The following is a 23,952-nucleotide window of genomic DNA, read 5'->3' as shown; positions in this document are numbered from 1 at the left end:
CGCAAAACACATTTACCTAGGGCCCTCTTACTTTATCAGTCAAACCAAAGGACGGCAATTCAAACTTACTTTTATTCCTCTTTGCTCTCTGTCTCAGGTTTGTCACAGGGATATTGAAATCAATTGAGGTTGGGGTCTGACTTTCAGTTAATTCCAGTTCTAGTTCCTCGTAGTCTAAGGTGTATCAGAAAAGGACATCATACCTCTCTGACATTCCAGGAAATAGGTCTTGCTCTTTTTTGGTTGACTCCAGAGTTTACCTACACTCTTAACTAACCTAGCTTTCAAATTCTGTATCACCTTTCAAAACACCTGGGTTTATGACCTAATTACTGATCGATTCCTGAATCATCATTTATGTCGTTAGATTTTCATGAAATCTTTATCTTTACTTTGGCTTTGTAGCTGACGGGTTCAGCTGGATACAGAGGACCTTTATCCAAGTTTGGCAGAGGGGTGCTAGTGAGGATCATAATCGTATTCCCTCCCCTGATCTGAATAGTATATGGCTTCACCCTCAACCAAACCCTAATCAGGATCACTCCTTTTATTCCCTAATTTTTGTCCAGGTCCCAGAGCACAGAGAAATCCTCTTTGGCTGGAAAGCTGAGACCTCAAGGTATCAATCTCTTGTTGGAATTTAGAATAGTCAGCATTCTGCACTTGTTGCTCAAGCTGTGTTTCATGCAGTACTTTAAATGCTGCCTAGAGATCTTTACATTTACTTTCAGAGTCTTATTTTCTGACTCCTCAACCTGGCTGCCTCCTTTTCGGCATTTCTGTTCAAAATCTCTGATTGACTTTAATCATTTGAGAGGTAGACTATCTTCTCCTGGGATTTATCCTTTCCCTTTCACTCTGTGTACCCCAACTGGTAAACAGCCCTTTCCTTACTGACAGTCTGTAAGCTATCAAGTTTCTGCTTTTGTTCTACATACTCTGACTTCAACTCACTTACCTCAGCAGTTCTCTGCTTTAATAAATACTTCACCTACCAAGTTTTTTCAAAAGCAAATTCCTATTGACTCATTCTGTTTGGGTATATGCATTCCCACGGACGTCCTGGCTGACTCTGGCAAATGATCTAAAGCCCCGATGCTCGTAACGTTTTAAGCGTCCCAATAATTCTATCCATTTTGACAGTTTCTTCTTCAAATATTCCTCCGTCATTCAGGTTGATTGTCTACCATGATTTCAAAACTAAGTTCCAATACCAAATTCAATAATGCAAAAATATAAATGTGCCAATTAAATCAGAAAATTATTGCCTGTGTCCTCATTCACCCTTTTGAATTCTTTGCCATAACATGGGGCAACTGCCCTCTCAATTCAGACTCCAGCAGGATTTCTGAGAATACAAGACTGGTAAGTTTGACTTTGGAGCAACTAAAAGTACTTATTGAAGCCCTCCCAGGGAACCAATTGTTGTGAGTAAATTACAAGTTACCTTTAATTTGGCTATTTAATATGAAATCTCACAGACAATCAAGTACTGAAACAGCGATTTAAACTTTAATGCATGTAGCAATCAAAATAAGACCCCTCAAGTAAGCGAGTTAGTCTCGCAGCCCAATTTGGTTCATACACAATTAATCATGGAATCTGGCCAGGATTTCAGCTAAAAGTGGTCTGTCTCTAGAAGTGTCCAGGGTTCAGTCATTGTACAGTATTGTTCTTTGAAGTTCTGCTAAGGGTGGACTTCTGGTGTTTAACTCTTGTGCACATTTTCATCCTTCAGATCTGTGATGTGATACCTTGGTGATTATAAGTTCTGTCATCCAAATTACTGCAAGTCTGCAACTTGCCTTCTTAACAAAAGTAGTTTCTTTGTTCCTTGTTACATTTGGCATTGACTGTTCAAAGACAGAGCTTTTCTGTGATTAACTCCTTAAATTCTTCTGCAGCGCAATCCTTGTCCTTTGTGACAATAAAGCATCCAATTTATCAAGCAGGTATCAAAGCAGTTTTAATCATGTCATTTCAACTCCCTGTTCTCCTAGTTGTGGCTAGTTGCTTTCAATTCCTGTATAAGTTTGTCCTTGTCCTTTTAATAATTTTTTTTTCCAGACAGAGTTACAGGTGCTTCTTCGTGTGTGTAACAGTTTATCATTTGTTGATTCCTTAACTCCACGAACAGTTATTAAAGTTCTGAACTTTATAATATCACGTGGAACAAATCCTCCTTCTCTATACCTCAGTCCTTGTGCATGCAACTTCACCTTTAATTGATGCAACTACATTTTGTTTAAGATTACAATATCAGGGTTATAGTTGTCTTCCTTAACTTAAAATGACTATGGCTTTACTCTGAATGTTCATAATGATATCAGACCCTTTTCAAGGAGTTAATATTCTCATTGCATCTTTTCAAATCTCCATGTAATTTTATGTACATATTTAGATTTTGTTTATTTAGAAAATATTTGTATTTTTTAAAAAATCTGTTAATACATATGAATGGTAACAATATGCAATTACATTTGATAAAATCATCATTTTGTAAACTCAAAGTATTGAATGTTGAAGTTACATAAAAGCAAATATCTGTGGCTTCAAATATTAAATTGGTAGATTAATTTAAAAATCTGAATGATGAACTAATTAGCACTTTGATAAATCACTATAAAATGATTTGGGGACAAGACTTATTGGTGATAATTATTTCCAATTGGAATTTTTATTCATATCATTTGTTTCCTGATTGTAGTGATTTTATCACAGCATAATTTTTAAATTATGTTTCTATAATCTTGTATAATGTGATAACCATGAATAATAGAAGCAGAATTAGGCCATTCAGCCCATCAAGTCTGTGACTATTCAATCATGGCTGAAATGTTTCTCTACCCCATTTTCCTTCCTTCTCCATCAGGAAACTATCTATCTCTCTCTCTCAAGTATACTCAGTGACTTGTTCCTCAGCAGTCCTTTGCGACAATGAGTTCCACAGGTTCACCACCTTCTGGCAGAAAATGGTTTACGTTATAATATCAAGCTGTTTCTCTTTTAAATGCTGATTAACTCTTATGAATTTACACCATTTGCTATTTTTATTTCAAATTTCCCATACTTTCTTTCTCACTTAATTGTCACTACTTAAATCAGAATGGGGCAATAGTGAGTGATTGGAGAGGAGAGAAAGAACAAAATGACAAAGTTAGTGACTGTTAAGCTAGAAATATTTGTTAATCCACACATCCAGCAACTACATTGAGCTAACACAAGAACAACACATGATTTGGAGATGCCTGTGTGGACTGGCGTGTACAAAGTTAAAAATCACACAACACCAGGTTATAGACCAACAGGTTTAATTGGAAGCACTCGCTTTCGGAGCACTGCTCCTTCCTGATGAAGGAGCAATGCTCTGAAAGCTAGTGTTTCCAATTAAATCTGAAGAACAATACAGTTTAATTGGTCATACAGAACTGAAGATAAACTTGACCTACATTGTTCAGTTCCCAGTGAACAACCCAAAAAATGAGACTAAAACTGTAAACAGGGTTAGATATACCTTTGATTTGAATTAGCACAGCCTTTTGCCCTCATAATTATTTCCTCTTAATTTTAAATTGGACAAATTTGATTAATTAGATCTTATTTTGCCTTTAAACTAGATGAGCCAAGTAAGTGCTATCAGTAATCCTCCTCCTTTTGGAGCTGCTGTAACCACTTCACAAAATGTTACTAGCAGCAAGATTTCAGCTGATACCTCACAAAGAAACTCAGGTAAATGTCAGAATTAGTTGTACAGTTTTTGCTGGTTTTCTCTACCTGTATTCTTTTCAAACACACTTTGCTGATGACATTGAGGAAATTTTCACCTTTAATCATCTAAGCGATTGTCGAACAGGTGGATAATCAATTCTGCCAGTTAACCATGTAGAAGGTTGAGGTAAGAATGATTCCATTGTTCTCCTGTATCTTTCAATATAAATTTAAACTTGCAATAGAAAGAAGAGATCGCAAAACTTTATTTCTTCTGTATTGTTATTTTAATGTTTGTATTTTGTTCTTCAATTAAGCAGTGTCTGAATTCCACAAGTACTTCCAGAATGTAGACATGATATCACTTTAATAGTTATAAATGTAACTGATTTGAAAATTAATGCAACTAATTTGAAGAGAACAATGAGAATAAAACAGAGATCAATAAAACCATTCAGCCAACAATCATTCAACAGAATGGGCTGAATTCTCCCAGCCCTGAAATGATGTGAGTAATGGTGATTCAGTTGGGAAAATGTGGCAAGTTTGGGAAAATTTAGATTCTTGACATCAAGAAAGGACCCAGTTTTGAACAGCAAAATGAGAATCTAATTAGCGAGTGGTGAGAGGTCAATTTGCATACATTTATATCCCATTGGTGCCTCGAGTCATGTAGTCATAGAGATGTACTGCATGGAAACAGACCCTTCGGTCCTACCCATCCATGCTGACCAGACATCCCAACCCACTCTAGTCCCACTTGTCAGCACCCGGCTCATATCTCTCCAAACCCTTCCTATTCATATACCCATCCAAATACCTCTTAAATGTTGCAATTGTACCAGCCTCCACCACTTCCTCTGGCAGCTCATTCCATACACGTACCACCCTCTGTGTGAAAAAGTTGCCCCGTAGGTCTCTTTTTATATCTTTCCCCTCTCACCCTAAACCTATGCCCTCTAGTTCTGGACTCCCCGACCCCAGGGAAAAGACTTTTCCTATGTTCAAATGCAGCAAGACCTGGATTTTAAAAGGCTTGGGCTAAAAAGTGGTAAGAAACGTTGGTGTCACACAAAATGTCAGGCAATGACCATCTCCAGTAAGAGTTAATCTGAGCATCACCACTTGACATTCAATGGCATTGCCATCACTGAGGCCCTACTGTCAATATGCTGAGGGTTCTTATTGACCAGAAACTGAACTGAGTAGCCATATAAATATTGTGGCTACAGGAGCACATCAGAGGCTAGGAATCCTGCAGTTTATAACACACCTCCTGACTCCCCAAAGCCTTGCCTACCATCTACAAAGCGTAAGTCAGAAGTGTGATGGGATACTCCCCACTTGCCTGGAAGAGTACAACTCCAAAAACACTCAAGAAGCTTGACACCATCAGGACAAAGCAGTCTGCTTGATTAGCACCGCATTCACAAACATCTACTCCCTCCACTACCGACACTTAGTACCAGCAGTATGTAGCATCGACAAGATGAACCTCAAAAATTCACAAAGGCTCCTTCCAAATCAATGACCCTTCCTTTAAGAAGGAAAAAGGCAGCAGATACAAGGGAATGCTACCACCTGCAAGTTTCCCTCCAAGCCACTCACGATCCTGACTTGGAATTTTGAACTGCAGCAGTTCAATAAAGCAGCTCATGACCACCTTCTCGAAGGCAACTAGAGTGGCCCATTTTAATCAGATCAGGGAGTTATGGTGCATCTGTCAGGGAGCTGAATTCAGGTAGGAGCCCCAGTTTTTCATTAGTTGGGGCTGTCTCTCTCCAAATCAATTGGGGAGGTGGGCCACAGTCAGTCTAGGGGTCTATCCATGACAAATCAAGGGAGGGGGATGGGTATTGGTGATCACTGTTATGGTACGGTGCTGGTGATCTCAGTTCCAAGGATTAAAAACAGCATGCTGAGTTGCAGAGGGGACAATAGTTGTGAAGTGGGACAACACAACACATAAAGTTTGGAGATGATACAGCCTGGGAGGGGCAATGGTTCATCAATGGTCACCACCACCCTGGCTTGAATAGGGGTACACTGCATGGCTATCACTATAGGGTAAAGTAGTTAGATAATCAGGCAAATAAATGGGTTGAGTGGGAATATGGGCAAGATCAAGGCCAATGGGGTTGACAGGAAGGCTAAGGAAGAAAGGAACGTGAAGGTTTCGGAGAGTAATCTAGTCTGAGAGGCTGAGCTTGTGACTCACTCTGTGAAGCAAGACCTGTGTTGCCTTCCATCCTCATCCAAATTCCAAAAGCACAATGGGAATGAAAATGGCTGCTGCACATGCAGAATAGGCAGAGCAAGTTTTTCTTTTCTCTGAGGAAGGAATGTCCATTTTTGTGCAATGCAGTGCCCATCAAATGAAACAGATTTCTGCATAGTGCATGTCTTCTATTATCGCAAAATGCAATGTGGACTTTACACATTGGACTGCTGTGTTGACTAAAAATCATAGCCCAAATTGCTTGACCACGTCATTCTAAGTTACAAATTAATCTTACTAATAGCTGAGAGACAAAACAATGATTTGCAGCTGGAATCCCAGGAATTACCAACAGTGGCAAGTCTTCCCACTGCTAGTGAGTACACAATTGCACAAACAGGGTGTCATAGTGACACAGTGCATACAAAATAATGTAAGCTGCAGGCATTTGTGTAAGAGAACTTGCTAGAGCTCACAGTGAGCGCATGGGTATCCAATGAACACCTTTCATGAAACTCCCTAAATTTGACATTTAGCCAAATTTTGGTAAAAGTAAGCCCAATGTATTTACTCTTCAAAGGAAGATGAGAGAGAAACAATGGTGGGGAAAATATTAGTTTTTAAAAATTGTAAGTATCACAAGTAAGGTCTGCTTGTTCTCTGCTCTGTGGCATCTGAATACTTTATTTTAATGTGTACAAGAAGATAACATGATTGCACATTGCATAAACTACTATGAAACAGTAATACACATTTTGCAAATGTGGAATTATAATCTTTCTGCTCAACACAATTTTTAACACTATTTTGTAATTTCTGAACTTTTGAAAAATATAACAACTTACTATCAGTATCAGTTAACAAAATGCAACTAATAACATTTGATAACGAGTTTAATCTCACTTTGAAACTTTCAGGTTCGGATACAGGACTAAGAACTGTGGAAATAACAAGGGTAAGTGCAATCTATTAAGTACTATTTAAAATACGTAAGCAATGATCCATTGTCGTCAGAAACGTCAGAGATAAAATTACCAGAGGAGAGATTAGTAAGCGTGATCAGAGCTCACAACTCTGACTCGGATTGATCAGAGCTCAGTCTCGAACAAACGGCTCTGCCAACCATCCAACCCAACGGAGCGCCCATGCGATCTCCAATATCAGGGTTCTTAGAGACAAAGAACTCTGCCAACCATACAACCCAAACTTTGGGTCCGCTAAGTGGATGACACCTTTGTCATCACTAAACAAAACCAATTAGAGGAAACCTTCAAGACCATCAGTAATACCCTTACTGGCATAAAATTCACTAAAGAGGAGGAAAACAACAACAAACTACCATTTCTAGATGTCACAGTAGAGCGAACAGCCAATGGGGAACTCCAAAACAGCGTCTACAGGAAAACAACACATACACACCAAATATTGAACTACAGAAGCAATCATCCCAACATCTGCAAACGAAGCTGCATTAGAACATTACTTCAATGAGCCACCACACACTGCAGCACAGAGGAACTACGAAGAGCAGAGAAAAATCTCCTATACTGTGTATTCAAAAATAACGGGTACCCAATGAACGCAGTCTGCTGATCTCTCAGCAACAAACCCAAACAAGCAGACAAAATATGCCCAGAAACCCCAGCCACTCTCCCCAACATCAAAGACATCTCGGAAATGGCTGTCAGACTATTCAGACCTGTTGGCAGCATGGTAGCCCACAAACCCACTAACACACTAAAGCAGCAGCTAATGAACTTGAAAGACCCTATACAGAGAACAAGCAAAACTAATGTTCTTTACAAAATACTTTGCAAGAACTGTAACAAACACTACATTGGACAAACAGGCAGAAAGCTAGCCACCAGGATACATGAACATGACACGCCCTCACTTGTATCCTTACAGACAGATGAGGAAGGACACCACTTCGACTGGGACAACACATCCATCCTAGGACAAGCCAAATAGAGACATGCATGATAATTCCTAGAAGCATAGCATTCCAATCAGAACTCTATCAACAAACATATTAACTTGGATCCCATTTACCATCCTCTGAGAAAAAGACCAGGAAATGATACCACCATAGGAAATGACGTACCACAGGAAATGACATCACTAACCCAAGGAAACCTAAACACATAAATAGAAAGCGGGCTACACCAGCAGTGCTTCATCTGGAGGCTCACTGAAGATGTTACCTTGTATGGTGATGAAACATCTGAAAACGAACCTTCCAGCTCAGCGAGCAAACCTACATCCAGAAGAGCTCACGACAAACAGTACTAGGGTGAGGGATAGGAGAAATTGTAGGAGAAGTAGGAATGAGAGCAGTGGAGATTCATGAGATGATAGTTCCCCAGAAATTATCTGTCTTTTATGATACTTACATCTAAAAATTTGCAGGACTCACTTGCGCATTAGTGTCCTCACTCCATCAAAAATTGAATCTGTCAATCTTAACACTGAGCCTTATTTATCTTTCAGCCACCACCAATTTCTTACTTGGTACTTCTATATCTGAAATTTATCTTTTATATTTTCTTTACAGATGCTCCCCTGTTGTGCCTTATCAGCAATGTTTATTTACTGTCGCACTTTAATTTGTGACTTTTTTTTCTCGCCTTTGGAATTCAGTGAGCAAATGAACACCTACATTTAAACTTTGGAGCCTGTTGTTTTTGTAGGCTGTCACTGGTACTGTGAATTTAGGGATAGCCATGGTTGATAAGAAGAAATGATAAAGAGAAAAGGCAGAGAGCAGTTGCAAGAAGGGTACATTACTGGTTCTTTATGCAATCACATTAGACGACTTATTTTGCAGCTTTTAGTTTACATTTTTTTGCCAAAGATTTGCAACTCAATAATGTGACTTATGACTGAAAATCAAGTTACTCTTTATTTACAAGTGGAGAGTTATTGTCACTGATCCAACTCGAGTGAACAGGATGTCTGACATTACTGTTATTATCTGACAGCTAGGACTCCCTGATTGTACCAGGTTAACAGCCCCAATCAAGGAACCCGTATTCTATGAAGTCCATCTCGCTGACCTTCATATAACAACTACAAAACTCAACACTTTTGTTGTCATTGCTTATAATGAAATCCAGTGGACCCTTGCAGCTGAGACCTATTATTTTTATTTACTCTATATTAATTATTAAACAGAAGTTATGCTTTGAACCTAAAACTGTTTTCACAGAGGAAGCTAATGCTGATGTGACTCCCAAGTTTCAAAAATCATGAATCATTTTCTGAAGCAAAACTCATGGTCTGGAGGGAAGTAAAATTGACATCAGTGAAATTATGCAAGTGATAAGTATAGTTAGTAAGTTTGCAGATGATGCCAAAATTAGAGGTGTAGTGGACAGTGAAGAAGGTTATGTCAGATTACAACGGGATCTTGATCAGATGGGAAATTGGGCTAAGGAGTGGTAGACGGAGTTTAATTTAGATAAATGTGAGGTGCTGCATTTTGGAAAGGCAAATCACTTAATGGTAAGGTCCTGGGGAGTGTTGCTGAACAAAGAGACCTTGGAATGCAGGTTCATAGTTTCTTGAAAGTAGAATTGCAGGTAGATGGGATAGTGACGAAGGTGTTTGGCATGTTTATTCGGTCAGAGCACTGAGTTTAGAGGTCATATTGCAGCTGTATAGGACATTGATTAGGCCACTTTGAGAATACTGTGTGCAATTTTGGTCTCCCTCCTATCATAAGGATGTTGTGAAGCTTGAAAAGGTTCAGAAAAGATTTACAAGGATGTTGCCAGGGTTAGAGGATTTGAGCTATAGGGAGATGCTGAATAGGCTGGGGCAATTTTCCTTGGAGTGTCGGAGGCTGAGGAGTGACCTTAGAAAGGTTTATAAAATCATGAGGGACATGAATAGTTGGTGCATGTATAGAATGAGCTGCCAGAGGAAGTGGTGGAGGCTGGTACAATTACAATATTTAAAAGAAATCTGGATGGGTATATGAATAGAAAGAGTTCAGAGACATATGGGCCAATTGCTAGCAAAGGGACTAGATTAATTTAGGATATCTGGTTGGTATGCACGAGTTGGACTGAAGGGTCTTTTTACATGCCATACACTCCTCAGACTATTTATTGAATCATACATTTTTGCTGTGTTTAATGTCATGCAGACAGACTCATCTTAGAATTTGCTAACAGAGCTTACTCTGTGTGAAACAGCTCATACCTTAAATTAGACCCAATTGCTCAGAGAGAGTAACTCTAAGTACTGTGTATGTTTGGATAAACTTACCTAGGTTCCAATGCATCTTGGAAGATAGGTACAGGGTGATTTGTTTTCCAGTTCAAACTATCTTTTGCTGGATTATTCACAGGATTATTTACCTTTATCACAGGGACCAAGTGATCCACTGGGAATTAGCATTGCAGGAGGAAAAGGGAGTCCTCTAGGTGATGTGCCTATCTTCATTGCCATGATTCAAGCCAGTGGAGTGGCAGCACGCACACAAAAGCTAAAGGTGGGTCAACAAGGTGGCATTTGGTTTTTTTTTGCAAATCTACAGCAGTTAATGCAATGCATCATTCATTTCTGAGGCTGGATACTTTGCTACAGAATGCTACATTATAAAAGCCTTGCTGTCATTGTGGAACACCAACTGATTCTGGAAGCAAAACAGCTACTTCTAATACATTTAAAAATTGATTCAATTTTTGTTTGTTAAACTTTCAATTATAATGTTACTTTCTTAAAAATTAGTGTGTTGTTCAAACACTTCTGTCATTCCTATTTAGAAGTATAAACTAGTGTGAAGAGACAAGGCTTGCCATCCTAGAAATCTAGCTTCTTCCAACATGCAATTGACTTATTTGACTGATGAAGGTTTCTTCAACTTCTTTCACTTCTTTAAGCTGGTTAATTTACCACAGTTCAAACTTATGCAACATTTAAATTTTTTATTTGAGTGTAAAGGCAATGTATAGAGAAGCGCTAAGTATGCTCACTTTCGAGGAAAGTGGGCAATTCCCAATCGACGTTTCGGGCACAAGCCCTTCTTCAGGATTCTCCGTCTCCTTGGATGCTGCCTGACCTGCTGCGCTTTACCAGCAACACATTTTTAAGCTCTGATCTCCAGCATCTGTAGTCCTCACTTTCTCCTTTTTTAGTTTCGCTCTGATTTCTCCACTTTAAACATAATTAAGACTGGTATTACTTTTACTCATGTAGCTTTTGTCTGAATTTCCCATCAGCGTATCATATATAGATAACGCAACCATGTGCTTGCTGTTGTCAACTCTCAGAATTTTCTTTAAAAACATTAATCCATCTAGAATTAACTGTTGTTTTCAGCATGTCTATTCCATTGATGATCTTGTTGTAAATGTTACCCATCTCCTGATTTCTCTTCTTAAATATTTAAATGAATAATTTGGTATTGCTTCGGGCATCTTCAAACTCAGATACTGAACAATAACATGCATTTGTGAACAAGTTATAATCTGTCAAAGCTGTGTTTCATTTTATAATTTCCTTACGTCTTTCTGTCCATGTATTAATCAATGGCTCATTCTTTGTTTGTTTCCGTTAATAAAATTATTCTTCTCTTCTATTCTTACTCTCTTTACATAAGTGACTTCTCACATTCTTTATTTATCACTCTTTGCTGACCACTCCACTAGTTTTATGAATCCCTTTAAGTTTCAGGCAAACTCCATCTGTTACTTAGAGCGTAATGCGCAAGTTGATTACAATGTTATCAATATCGATGAGAATAGACCTGTGAGTGTCACAAAGGAACAAGCATAAAGAACTGATGCAGGACATAGTTAAGCCATGCAAATAAATAACTTGGGATATGGACATCTGCAGACAACAGGTGGCGTCCTTGACCTGGCACTGAATTACATCATAAAAGCCAATTATTTGCAATAAAAGCACTTCATCCAGCAAACGTTGGTGTAGGTTTATTTTTCAGGAGTGAATATGAACACTTGGCCATAATTAATTTTATTTTATTTCAACCCAAAGTTAAGCCAATTGAGCATTTTTTTTGCTCATTCTTTAGTTTCATATTTTGTTTCAAATTAGTCTGGCAGCAGGTTTCTAAAAAGAAGTCATTCTTCATATAACTAATACTAGTAAGTTAAACTAAATTTTTGTTTTTCATTGTATCTTTCTCCACCTTAACCATCCGCACCATCTCTAATGTCTCTAAGTCTTAAAGGCAACTGACATCTATACTCCTCAAAATATTCCCCTAAAAATGTTGCAGCAAAGTGCTAAAGGATGAATTTGCATTCAGTTTCTCTTCTTTCCTGTGCACAAGTAACTGACCACAGTTCAGTGGTTCTGCAAGGCTGAAAAAGCAAATTTTGTCACCACTTTAAACAGGAATTTAACTTGAAAGTTAAAATAGCAAACCAAATAAGAAATCCTAATACATTTTAAAACTATGGCCAATATCCAGAGTAGCAAAATCTATTGGGACTCTATTGAAGTCCTGACATGTGCATGTGTTGTAATTTCCCAGAAAATTTGAACTTCCAGCAGGCTGACAGCACTGCCCACAAATGTCTCCAACACTGAATTCTATGTTGGATACCTAGGCCAGAAATATGAGACTTACTTGGATACTTACGTAGAAAATGATACACTGATGAATAAATAAATTGATTCATAAATTAGCAACCTGACTGAACTGAACAGCACAACCAACCATTTACACCCCTTCCCCAACACCCCTTCCCCCCAACAATAATCCCCTCCTGACCCATCACTCCTCCAAAGAAATTACCCACCCCATCCAAATATTCCACACCTGACTGCCCAGCCCACTCAACCTCACTAACATCTGCTCACTCCAGCTGTTTACCCTGCCACCCTCACTGCCCATTCAACCATAATACCTGCCAGCTTGTTCGCCCACTTTCTTACTCACTCCCTCACTCATCACTCCACCCACCCATTTATTTCTCAAAAACAAAATCTGAAAACAGTCGCCATTGCTATGTAAAAGAGGGCTTGTCCAATCCTCCCTTTGATTCTCTTGTACCCGCTGGACTTGCATTGGAGAGGCTTCACAGGCCCATTTCTTCTTTATCCAGTTTCAAAAGGCAGTTCTGTTTGGGACAGTGATAAAGTCTTGGGCATCTTCATACTGAAATACTAAATGAGAATATGCATTTATAAACAAATTATTATCTCCTATCAAAGTTATGTTGCATGCTGTAGCTTCTTTAAATCTTTCTGTCCATTCTTTAATCAACAGCTCATGAATGGGCTGTGACAATGCTCACAATGTTGCCACTAACTGGAAGATCTGGGCCCATATTTTCCATTACTTTACGCAGATAGCATTTTATCATTTTGAGCTAAATACTAAACAATGGCTCATAGCAGCATTTTGTAAAACAAATCTCCTTGGTAGCCTCAAATCTCACATTTTGCAATCTTGCCAGTTGTTAGTCATGCACCTGGTGATGACAGAACTTCTCATAGTAGAGGATGAAAATCTGTCAATAAATATTCTGTGCATAGATACTTTATGCAATGGTATACACAGTTTCTGGCACACTTCCAGCATAGTTATTATGGTCAAATTGAAGCAAAATGAGAAAATGCATGACTAATGTACAGAGTGACCTCGATTATCCGAAGGACACGGACGGGGAGTATTTTGTTCAGTTAATCGAATCCGGTTAACATAGTTAGCCAACCATCGGGACCTTGCAATCTTGTTCGGATAATGCAAAATTCGGTTAATCAAATGCCGAATAATCAAGGTTCCCCTGTATTGGCTATGTTCCTCAGCACTGTTTCCTCTGGAATGGTCAACTTCACAGTCATTCAAAAAGACAAGACCAGAATGCAAAAGTAAAGAGGAAGTGGTGGTGAACATAGAACAAAGAACAATACAGCGCAGAACAGGCCCTTTGGCCCTCGATGTTGCACCGACCTGTGAACTATTCTCAGCTCGTTCCCTTACACTACCCCATAATCATCCATGTGCTTATCCATGGATTGTTTAAATCTCCCTAATGTGGCTGAGTTCAAAATCAAGAATTCAAAACTACTAAATGCTTTTCGGAAAAGGTAGCTAATTATTCCCCTAGTTGGAGCAAATTTTTAAAATTATACTCCTGTACAATGTTGAAGATATTTCAGCAAAGTGGTTTACTACGTCCATCATGTGATTCAGCAGACTAATACCTACTGTTCTCAAAATATGCTGTTATGTCCAGTTAAAATGATAAACTGTATGATCTGATATCATACCAAAACATGGGATGAAAAGTGCTATCCATTAATACAGTGAAAGTTGGAATACCTCAGAATTTATTTGACAACCAACTAGTTTACTGGTCCAGTTGCATTCCCCATCGTGGCAATGCATTAAGATGGGGTTCGGTATAGGATAAACAGATCGAGAAGCCAGCTGCAGTATAAGAGGCCTCCATCTGTTTTTCTTAAGTTGCAGCACCAGATAACCCGAGGACCAAAGATTCTGGGGGATGGCAATATCCTAAAAAAATTACAGTACCTATTATTTCCTTATCCTTTTTGAATTTCACCCAGAATCTTTTGCAAAATGCTAGCAAAAACCCCAATGGCAGGCTTTCAGTCTTAATAGGCTGATGAGCAGAAAAATCAGGCATAATCCCAAGAGTGCACCATTTTGCACCATTAGAATGTTAGGCTGGGCTGTACCTTTTGCAGACATTGTCCAAGTATACTCCAGAAAGGTAATGCCTTGGAAATCGCAAGTCAATGTAGCTGGAGCAAGATCTTGACCCATCAGACTTCTGTCACCCATATCCTTCTGATTGATTGCTCATATAGTTCTCAGATGCAATAAAAATACACACCTCTTATTTGTTTTTGCGTATTTAAGAAATATTACATAGCAGATATTTGGCTGTTAAGACAGATGTTGTACAGTTATAGACCATGCTGTATATTACTGTTGTGGCCTTTTGCTAATGTGATCACTGCCAATTTTGATATAAAGAGCTTTTGATGAACTTCTTTGCACTTAGTGACTTTTAGTGGATTAAAACAAATCATTAAATTTGAGTGGTGATGGAATTTTATCTTCAGAGCAGTTTGTCTTAAATTAATTTTAGAAACAAGGTTTTCCATTGCAGACTTCTGAAATACACAGCCTTACTTTCTGGCAGTTTAGTTTGGGAAATTATTGTCATTATGTATGCTCATGACTGGAAGACATTGTATCACATGCTTAATTCAGAAAGAGCTTCCTTTTAATGTAGATAAACAATTACAATAAAACTTGTTAACAAATAGGTGTTTTATCCAATTTAGAATGTGCAAGATGCTGTTTTCCTGTTCTGAAAGTGTTAATTTCCCACTTGAAATTAATTTCACTTGCAATTAATTAGCTTTTTTAATATTAGGTTGGGGATCGGATTGTCAGCATTAATGGCCAACCCTTGGACGGACTGTCTCATGCGGAAGCAGTTAATCTGTTGAAGAATGCCTACGGAAGCATTATCCTTCAGGTACTGAGATAACGACACTAGCAGCTGCATCCAGCAGATAACTCTCATTCAAAAGCTGTTGAGTACTGCTGGCAAACATTACCACGTCAAAGAGGGGATAAGGATTCCAGTTTGTGTGAATCTCTTAGGATTTGGCAATTTTTAGATCTATTGGTATCTAGATGTTTCAGTGCCACCCACATCACAGTCCTAATGATCATGTGCACACTTGTATGAATTCTAACAAGTGTAACCATGACACTTGAACAATAATGCCTTTTGGCCCCAAGATGCGTTTTTCTTGCTCTTCAATGATGCCTTGTATTTTTTTTATCAAAAAGTCAATAGTAATAGCAGCTGAGCTTCTCCTTTAATGATTTAAATGCAAACACAGCAAAAATAATGTAGCGGGCAGCATTTTTTTTAACGTATATGGTGTGTCTCATAATAATAGACTAGAAATGAAATTGCTTTAAAAATCCATTATTGATGAAACATCCTATTATTTGTTTGATAAAGCTTTGCAAGTAACAACTGTATTTGAAAATAATAGAAAACCTTGGTTTGAGCTTGATTAGTTGTAATGGTATTTTCAATAAAACCTTCATAGAACAGCAATGCAACAAATAGCAATGCAAGCATATGCTGTGTTCAATTTAATAACTTATGTAAGTTAACAATCTGTTCCATTAGATAATTTTCTGGTGATTGTATAGAATTTTATAGTAGAAGCAATGGCAAATGCAATTATGGAGACCCAGCAAACAGACACAAATTAAATTGCCACTTAAGTAAGTGGTTTAATATATGCATGCTCTCAGTGAAATCTATGCCAAATATATTGAGACTATGAAAAGTGCAAAGACACTTATTCAATGGCAGTCAAAACTAGAATTTCTCACTAATAAAATTCCTGCTCCACCCACATTTTGCATTTCCTTAATGAAGCCCCTGTCTTTATTGCTTCTATAATTTCTGCAGACCTTCCAGATTTCATCCAAGCAGAATATTCTTGATAAATCTTGACAATGGGCAAAAGAAAACTGTCCCCACTTAAAGCAAGAAGACCCTGAGATGGGAATTCCATCCGCTGGCCGTTTGACACCATTATGTTCCTTATGAAACACTTGACATTGATTATCCCTGAGCTGACTGAAATTTAGTGGCGGCTCAGATATTTAATGCACACATTTCCTATAATTCCCGAAGGCTACCTGGCCAATCTGGCCCAGGCTACCATTCCCCTGTTCACAACTCCCATTCCAACCCACTCAATTGCCTTCAGGGTCCAGCGGAGTAATCTGGCTAAGCCAATGGAATTACGTGCCCTCCCACTGACCAAACGTCCATTGACTCACTCTCATTGACTCAAACTCACCCACTCCAGACAAACCTTCCATCCAACTATATCACTCACACTTTCAACCTCCTACCCACCCCCACCCTCCTGCCAACTCATCCACCCGCCCACCTTCCTACCTCCTGCTGACTCAGTCACTCACCCCCACCCTCCTAACTTCTCGACAACTCACCATTCACCTACTCATCCATCCATCCTCCCTGCTACTGATCAGCCCTTTCACCTACTTTTTCACCCACTCACGGACCCCCTCACTCACTTACTCATGAACTCACCCGTTCTCTTGCCCAACCATTCACTCTCCCACTCAGCCACTCACTCCTATTCCCACCAACCTAATAAATTAATTTACCCAACTAGCCACTCACTCACTAAACCACTCAACCAAACACCGACCCACCTATTCACTCAGACAGTCTTTACTGGCATTAAACTCAGCCAGCATTTGGATAACAATAAGTTGTGTTCTCACATGTGTACAATCATAGATATACAAAACACTTTTCCTGTCTGCAGAATGGTGTGCCAGCCTCTTACTACTAGTATGATTATTGAAGAATAATACCCTTAACATTGCTTGTTGAGGAAGTGAGAGTAATGGGATAAAGTTACATTTTTCACATTAGTAAAACTCATGGGGCAGAGGAGCCCACTGATGTCAGCACATTAGTATAAGGTTAAATGAACAAAGCTGCAGAGCACCCTGTACAATGTTTCTACAGGTCTTTAGAGCAGAGCTACAGTCATATGTTTTACATGACTTTAATCAGGAGTGTTTGTGCAGCATTTAAAATTTTCTACAATTGTTCTGAAGTGTATGTGTTTCATAGATAATCCACAGTAGCTTGTCATTAGTTAACAACACATATTTGTTATCAGCATTCTAGCCATATCCAAACCAGAAGGTCAGATAATGCATTTATTCATGCAAATGACGAGAATGTAGGTTGATTATCTGTCTCTCTTCAATAGGATGTTAAAAGAATTTTTAAATGCTGTGTTAACTAAAGATTAGGGTCTCTAGGGAGCAATTACCACCTTCTAAACCCAGTGTCTGCAGGCTTGCTTGCTTATTGCATGATTTAATCTGTTTGTATAGCAGGTGTAGTATTGAGATAAGGAAAGGCTGAGGGTGTTTGTCGACTGTGTTGTGTACAAACCACACAGATCTGCTAAAAGCAACCTCTTTGCCCATTGAAAAACATTTTTACCCTTTACACACTAATTCTATATTGTCTCTTATTGTCAGTCTCTTGGGGATCATATTTCTGAAATCAAAAATAAACAAATAAAAATCATTCTAGGTTAATCCTGACAATGTTAATTGCATTTACTCAATCATTTATTTACTGGTGTTAATATTTGATTTCCAAATTTTGTTTGTGTAAGTTGTATTTTTTAAAACTTAACAGGATATTTTACATGTATCATGTGGGGAAAAGAACTACTGTTAAACAACCAAAACTCTTTTTTCGATATTTGACATAAATTCTGGTCCCAACTCAGTTGTCTTGGTCTCTTGTTGAATTTAGACTAGACTGATAAAACATAGAACATTACAGCGCAGTCCAGACCCTTCAGCCCTTGATGTTGCACTGACCTGTGGAACCACCCTGAAGCCTATCTAACCTACCCTATTCCATTTTCATCCATATGTTTATCCAATGACCACTTAAATGCTCTTAAAGTTGACGAGTCTGCTACTGTTGCAGACAGTGAGTTCCACACCCCTACTACTCGCTAAGTAAAAAAAACTACCTCTGACACCTGTCCTATATCTATCGTCCTCAATTTAAAGCTATGTACCCTCATGCTAGACATTATCATCTGAGGAAAAAGGCTCTCACTGTCCACATGATCTAAACCTCTGATTAACTTATGTCTCAATTAAGTCACCTCTCAACCTTCTCTCTAACAAAAACAGCTCAAGTCCCTCAGCCTTTCCTCATAAGACCTTTCCGCCATACCAGGCAACATCCTAGTAAATCTCCTCTGCACCATTTCCACAGTTTCCACATCCTTCCTATAATCTGGATACCAGAACTGTATGCAGTACTCCAAGTGCAGCCGCAACAGAGTTTTGTACAGCTGCAGCATGATCTCATGGCTCCGAAACTCAATCCCTTAACCAATAAAAGCTAATACACCATATGCCTTCTTAACAATCCTATCAACCTGGGTGGCAACTTTCAGGGATCTGTGTATATAGACATCAAGATCTCTCTGCTCGTCTACACTACTAAGAATCTCACCATTAGCCCAGTACTCTTTATTCCTGTTGCTTCTTTTAAAGTGAATCACCTCACACTTTTGTGCATTAAACTCCATTTGCCACCTCTCAGCCAGCTCTGCAGCTTATCTATGTCCCTCTGTAACTTGCAACATCCTTCAGCACTATCCACAACTCCATCCGAAGATCTTGAACCTCAGGCGGGGTCTCTCGGTTCTGCATTCGGTCAAATAATCAACAGGAATGTGGTCTGTTTCATCAAGATTTCACAGTTAATTATGACACTGGGCACAAGTTTGTCCAGCAACACAGAGATTAAAAGCTTCTGTGTAAATTGGAGAAACTGCACAATTTCACTTAGAACAAAGGCAATTTTTATGTTTCTTAAGAAATAGTATAATCTTAATTACAGAATAAATCCAATAAAATGTAAAAAAAAAATGTCATAATGGACAGCAGGTTAACCCAATGATATCTTCTGGAAAACAAAGTTGTTTATTACACATTTATCTCTTCGCACTTGCATTTCAAGGTTAACTGGGATGGTTAGTAATGTCCTATCTAGCTTAATTAATTCCATACTGTGAAGGGTCCATTGTCAGCTTTATATTTTGATTCAGTTAGCTCAGCAAGGCAGGAATGTGGCTTTTAGCAGGGTGAGAAGCCATTTTAAACATAGTGTTAATTTGCAACCTGAAGCCATTTTGTTATATTGCTTTGCATTAAAAAGCCATTTTGTGGTTAATAAAGGCATGCATAAAAATGGTTAATCCTGACAACTGCCTAAATCCAGATTTTATATCCTCACACCAACCTTAGTGCCAGCTGCAAATTTACTACCCCATCCTTCTATGCCCTCATCTAGGTCATTTATAAAAATGATAAATGACAGTGGCCTCAAAACAGATCCTTGTAGTGCAGCACTAGTAACTGAACTCCAGGATGAACATTTCCTATCAACCATACCCTCTGTCTTCTTTCAGCTAGCCAATTTCTGATCCAAACCGCTAAATCACCCTCAATCCCATGCTCCGTATTTTGTGCAATAACCTACCATGTGGAACCTTACCAAATGCCTTAATGAAATCCATATGCACCACATCAACCGTATTACTCTTATCCACCTGTTTGGTCACCATCTCAAAGAACTCAATAGGGTTTGTGAGGCAAACCTACCCTTCACAACACCATGTTGACTATTCCTAATCAACTTATTCCTCTCTAGATGATTATAAATCCTATCTCTTCAAACCTTTTCCAAACACTTTACCCACAACTGAAGTAAGGCATACTCGTTTATAATTACGTCGCTCCTCCCCACTCGAACAAGGGGACAACATCTACTATCCTCCAGTCTTCTGACTCTATTCCTTAAGACAAGGATGACACAAAGATCAAAGCCAAAGGCTCGGAAATCTCCTCCCTAGCTTCCCAGAGAATACTAGGATAAATCCCATCTGGCCCAAAGGATTTACCTATTTTCACACTTTCCAGAATAGCTAACACCTCCTCCTCGTGAACCTTAATTCCATCTCGTCTAGTAGCCTGTATCTCAGTATTCTCCTCGACAACATTGTCTTTTTCCAGTGTGAATAATGACGAAAAATATTCATTTACTGCTTCCCCATCTCCTCAGATTACACGTACAACTTCCCACTATTATTCTTGATTGGCCTTACCTTTCTCTAGTCATTCTTTTATTCCTGAAATACCTAGAGAAAGCTTTAGAGTTTTCCTTGATCCTAACTGCCAATGACTTTGAGTGGCCCCCTCCTGGATCTTCTTAGCTCTCTCTTTAGATCTTTCCTGGCTAACTTGTAACTCTCAAGCGCCCTAAATGAGCCTTCACGTCTCATCCTAACATAAGTCTTATTCCTCATGACAGGAGATTCAAGCACTTCAGTAAACCACAGCTCCCTCACTCGACCACTTCCTCTCTGCCTGACAGGTACATACTTATCAGGGATACGCAGTAGCTGTTCTTTGAATAAGCTCCACATTTCAATTGTGCCCATCCCCTGCAATTTCCTTCCCATCCTATCCATCCTAAATCTTGCCAAATCACATCACAATTGTGAGTCCTGTTCAGGTCCCACAATTGTGAGCTTTGTGCAAGCTCACCACTGTATTTATTCACATTTTACTGAACAGTGTACTCAATCTCTCCAATAGTTTGATTGTCCCCTGTGTCATGCTCCATAAATTTAATTAATCCAAAAACCTATCCTGCATAATTTCTGCACATTGACATCTCTGTGTTGATTTTGAATTCATTTTACATCCTTAACCCATCTAATCAACAGTTTCCTTCAGACATATTCCCATTCGAAACCTCTTATCCAACTGTAGCTCCTGACCATCCTATCCATACTCCACCCCATGACTGGAAAATACCAGTTTCCTCTCATATACTTTGTGTTCCTACTAAGCCCTTCCATCTCTTCATTACTCCATCTAATTTTAAAGGCATTCTTTCTAACCAGTTTTTAATTGCATCTCCAAACACCCCACCATGGCTTAGCTTCTGTTCATATTTAATTTCCTTCATTTCTTGGCAAAACACCTTTGTGATAAGTAGCATAAGTTTAATGAACATTTTGTAAAGGTTAATGTGTCCAGCAGTAATTTACTTGTGTATTTACTGAACTGCAAGTATTTCACTCACATTTTATTGTCGATTATTTGTGATGAACAGTCTCCCATATATCTCTCATCTGTGGCTGGAAAATAAGTAAATTTTCTTGAGGTGGTGACAATAGTGGGGTTGAGAGCTTTAAACTTTGTTTACACTACAGATAATTTATTAAGAATTCCTATACTGTTGGACAGGCCATTTGGTCCAGTAAGTCCACACTGACCTCCAAAGAATATCCCACCCCCACCACCCTACATTTCCCATGGCTAATCCACCCAGCCTACACATCCCAGGACACTCTGAGCAATTTAGCACAACCAATTCACCCAACCTGCTCATTTTTGGACCATGATAAGAAACTGGAGTAAATTCACGCAGACATGAAGAGAATGTGTAAACTACAGACGGGGAGCCTGAGGATTGAATTGAACCCAGGTCCTTAGCGCTGTGAGGCAGCAGTGCTAACTACTGAGCTACTGTGCCATGTAAGAGTATAAGTGTGATATTGGTATTCGTAGTACAGTGCCACTCTGAAACAAGTATCTATTTCTATGTAGTGCTTTTGTGTAGGATATCTTTCTTTATCTCTTGACCACATATCAAAATAAAATAGATACAATTGAATGATGGTGATCTCAATGTCAACCCCAGAGAATATGTCATTGTGTACACATGTAATTGTAGCAAAACTTGTGTATAGTCTAGCTGTGCAAGCTTCTACGTTAGTGTGAAAAAGAGCTGCTCCCAATAATTTTGGAGAGGGGAAAAAATTATGCAATACTTTTTTTTAATTAAGTAATGTGCATAAGTTATGATATGACAGGGCATTTGCTATTACACCAAATTCAGCTTTAGTACTGGCATTGTAACAGAAACCAGCAGTACTGTACTATGTAAAAACAATGACTGCAGATGCTGGAAACCAGATTCTGGATTAGTGGTGCTGGAAGAGCACAGCAGTTCAGGCAGCATCCAAGGAGCTTCGAAATCGACGTTTCGGGCAAAAGCCCTTCATCAGGAATAAAGGCAGCGAACCTGAAGCGTGGAGAGATAAGCTAGAGGAGGGTGGGGATGGGGAGAAAGTAGCATAGAGTATAATGGGTGAGTGGGGGAGGGGATGAAGGTGATAGGTCAGGGAGGAGAGGATGGAGTGGATAGGTGGAAAAGGAGATAGGCAGGTAGGACAAGTCTGGACAAGTCATGGGGACAGTGCTGAGCTGGAACTTTAGAACTAGGGTGAGGTGGGGGAAGGGGACATGGAGGTCCTGGGCCTCCTTCACCGCCGCTCCCTCACCACTAGACGCCTGGAGGAAGAACGCCTCATCTTCCGCCTCGGAACACTTCAACCCCAGGGCATCAATGTGGACTTCAACAGTTTCCTCATTTCCTCTCCTCCCTAACCTATCATCTTCATCCCCTCCCCCATTCATCCATTGTCCTCTATGCGACTTTCTCCCCACCCCCACCCTCCTCTAGCTTATCTCTCCACGCTTCAGTCTCACTGCCTTTATTCCTGATGAAGGGCTTTTGCCCGAAACGTCGATTTCAAAGCTCCTTGGATGTTGCCTGAACTGCTGTGCTCTTCCAGCACCACTAATCCAGTGCTGTACTATGTCTCTCATCTCATCGAGCCCCACCATAAGAGATGAGTGCCTTATGCCACACTGGATTGACAGTGCTGGGACTGACAGGCAGTATTTATATTTTTGGCTTCTGTGGATCTTCAGCTGACATTGGGGAAGATTACAAATGCATCTTGAAAGTGGAAAAACTGTGCAAGATCACTGATAGACAGCTGCTTTGAAGGCAATGTTAGAATTGTTGAATGCATGCATGTGCAAACTCATTATTATTACTGGTACTATGAAATTCACATAACATAGAACTTCAATTATCTTTGCGCATTGCCAGTCCATTTCATGAATGCACAATCAGAATCAGATTTGAGGTTTGCAGACAAAAAGAAGTCTGCATTTTAGTGGAGTGTGGCAGGAAGAAAGATGCATTTCAGGATTGTTCCCCAAAGTAGTCCTTCCTCAGGAGAAATATCTCTACAGTGGGAAAGAGTATATTATTAGATTAGATTACTTATAGTGTGGAAACAGGCCCTTTCGGGCCAACAAGTCCACACCGACCCGCCGAAGCGCAACCCACCCCCCTACATTTCACCCCTTCACCTAACACTATGGGCAATTTAGCATGGCCAATTCACCTAACCTGCACATTTTTGGACTGTGGGAGGAAACCGGAGCACCCAGAGGAAACCCACGCAGACACGGGGTGAATGTGCAAACTCCACACAGTCAGTTGCCTGAGGTGGGAATT

General features: G+C 39.3%; 1 protein-coding gene across 3 annotated transcripts in view; it reads left to right on the top strand.

Moving 5' to 3' along the window:
* Positions 1–23,952, top strand: part of patj (PATJ crumbs cell polarity complex component) — a 396,330-nt gene that overhangs the window by 361,349 nt on the left and 11,029 nt on the right. For all 3 annotated transcript variants that reach the window (XM_043699258.1, XM_043699257.1, XM_043699256.1), the window contains 4 exons: positions 3,618–3,729; positions 6,844–6,881; positions 10,302–10,424; positions 15,319–15,423. In XM_043699258.1, the coding sequence (XP_043555193.1) occupies positions 3,618–3,729; positions 6,844–6,881; positions 10,302–10,424; positions 15,319–15,423 (378 nt within the window). The remainder of the gene's footprint in view (positions 1–3,617; positions 3,730–6,843; positions 6,882–10,301; positions 10,425–15,318; positions 15,424–23,952) is intronic.

This window comes from Chiloscyllium plagiosum, chromosome 11 (assembly GCF_004010195.1).
Source record: "Chiloscyllium plagiosum isolate BGI_BamShark_2017 chromosome 11, ASM401019v2, whole genome shotgun sequence".
NCBI lineage: Eukaryota > Metazoa > Chordata > Chondrichthyes > Orectolobiformes > Hemiscylliidae > Chiloscyllium > Chiloscyllium plagiosum.
The sequence above is the reverse complement of the archived record's forward strand: the minus strand, read 5'-3'. Positions and strand labels throughout refer to the sequence as shown.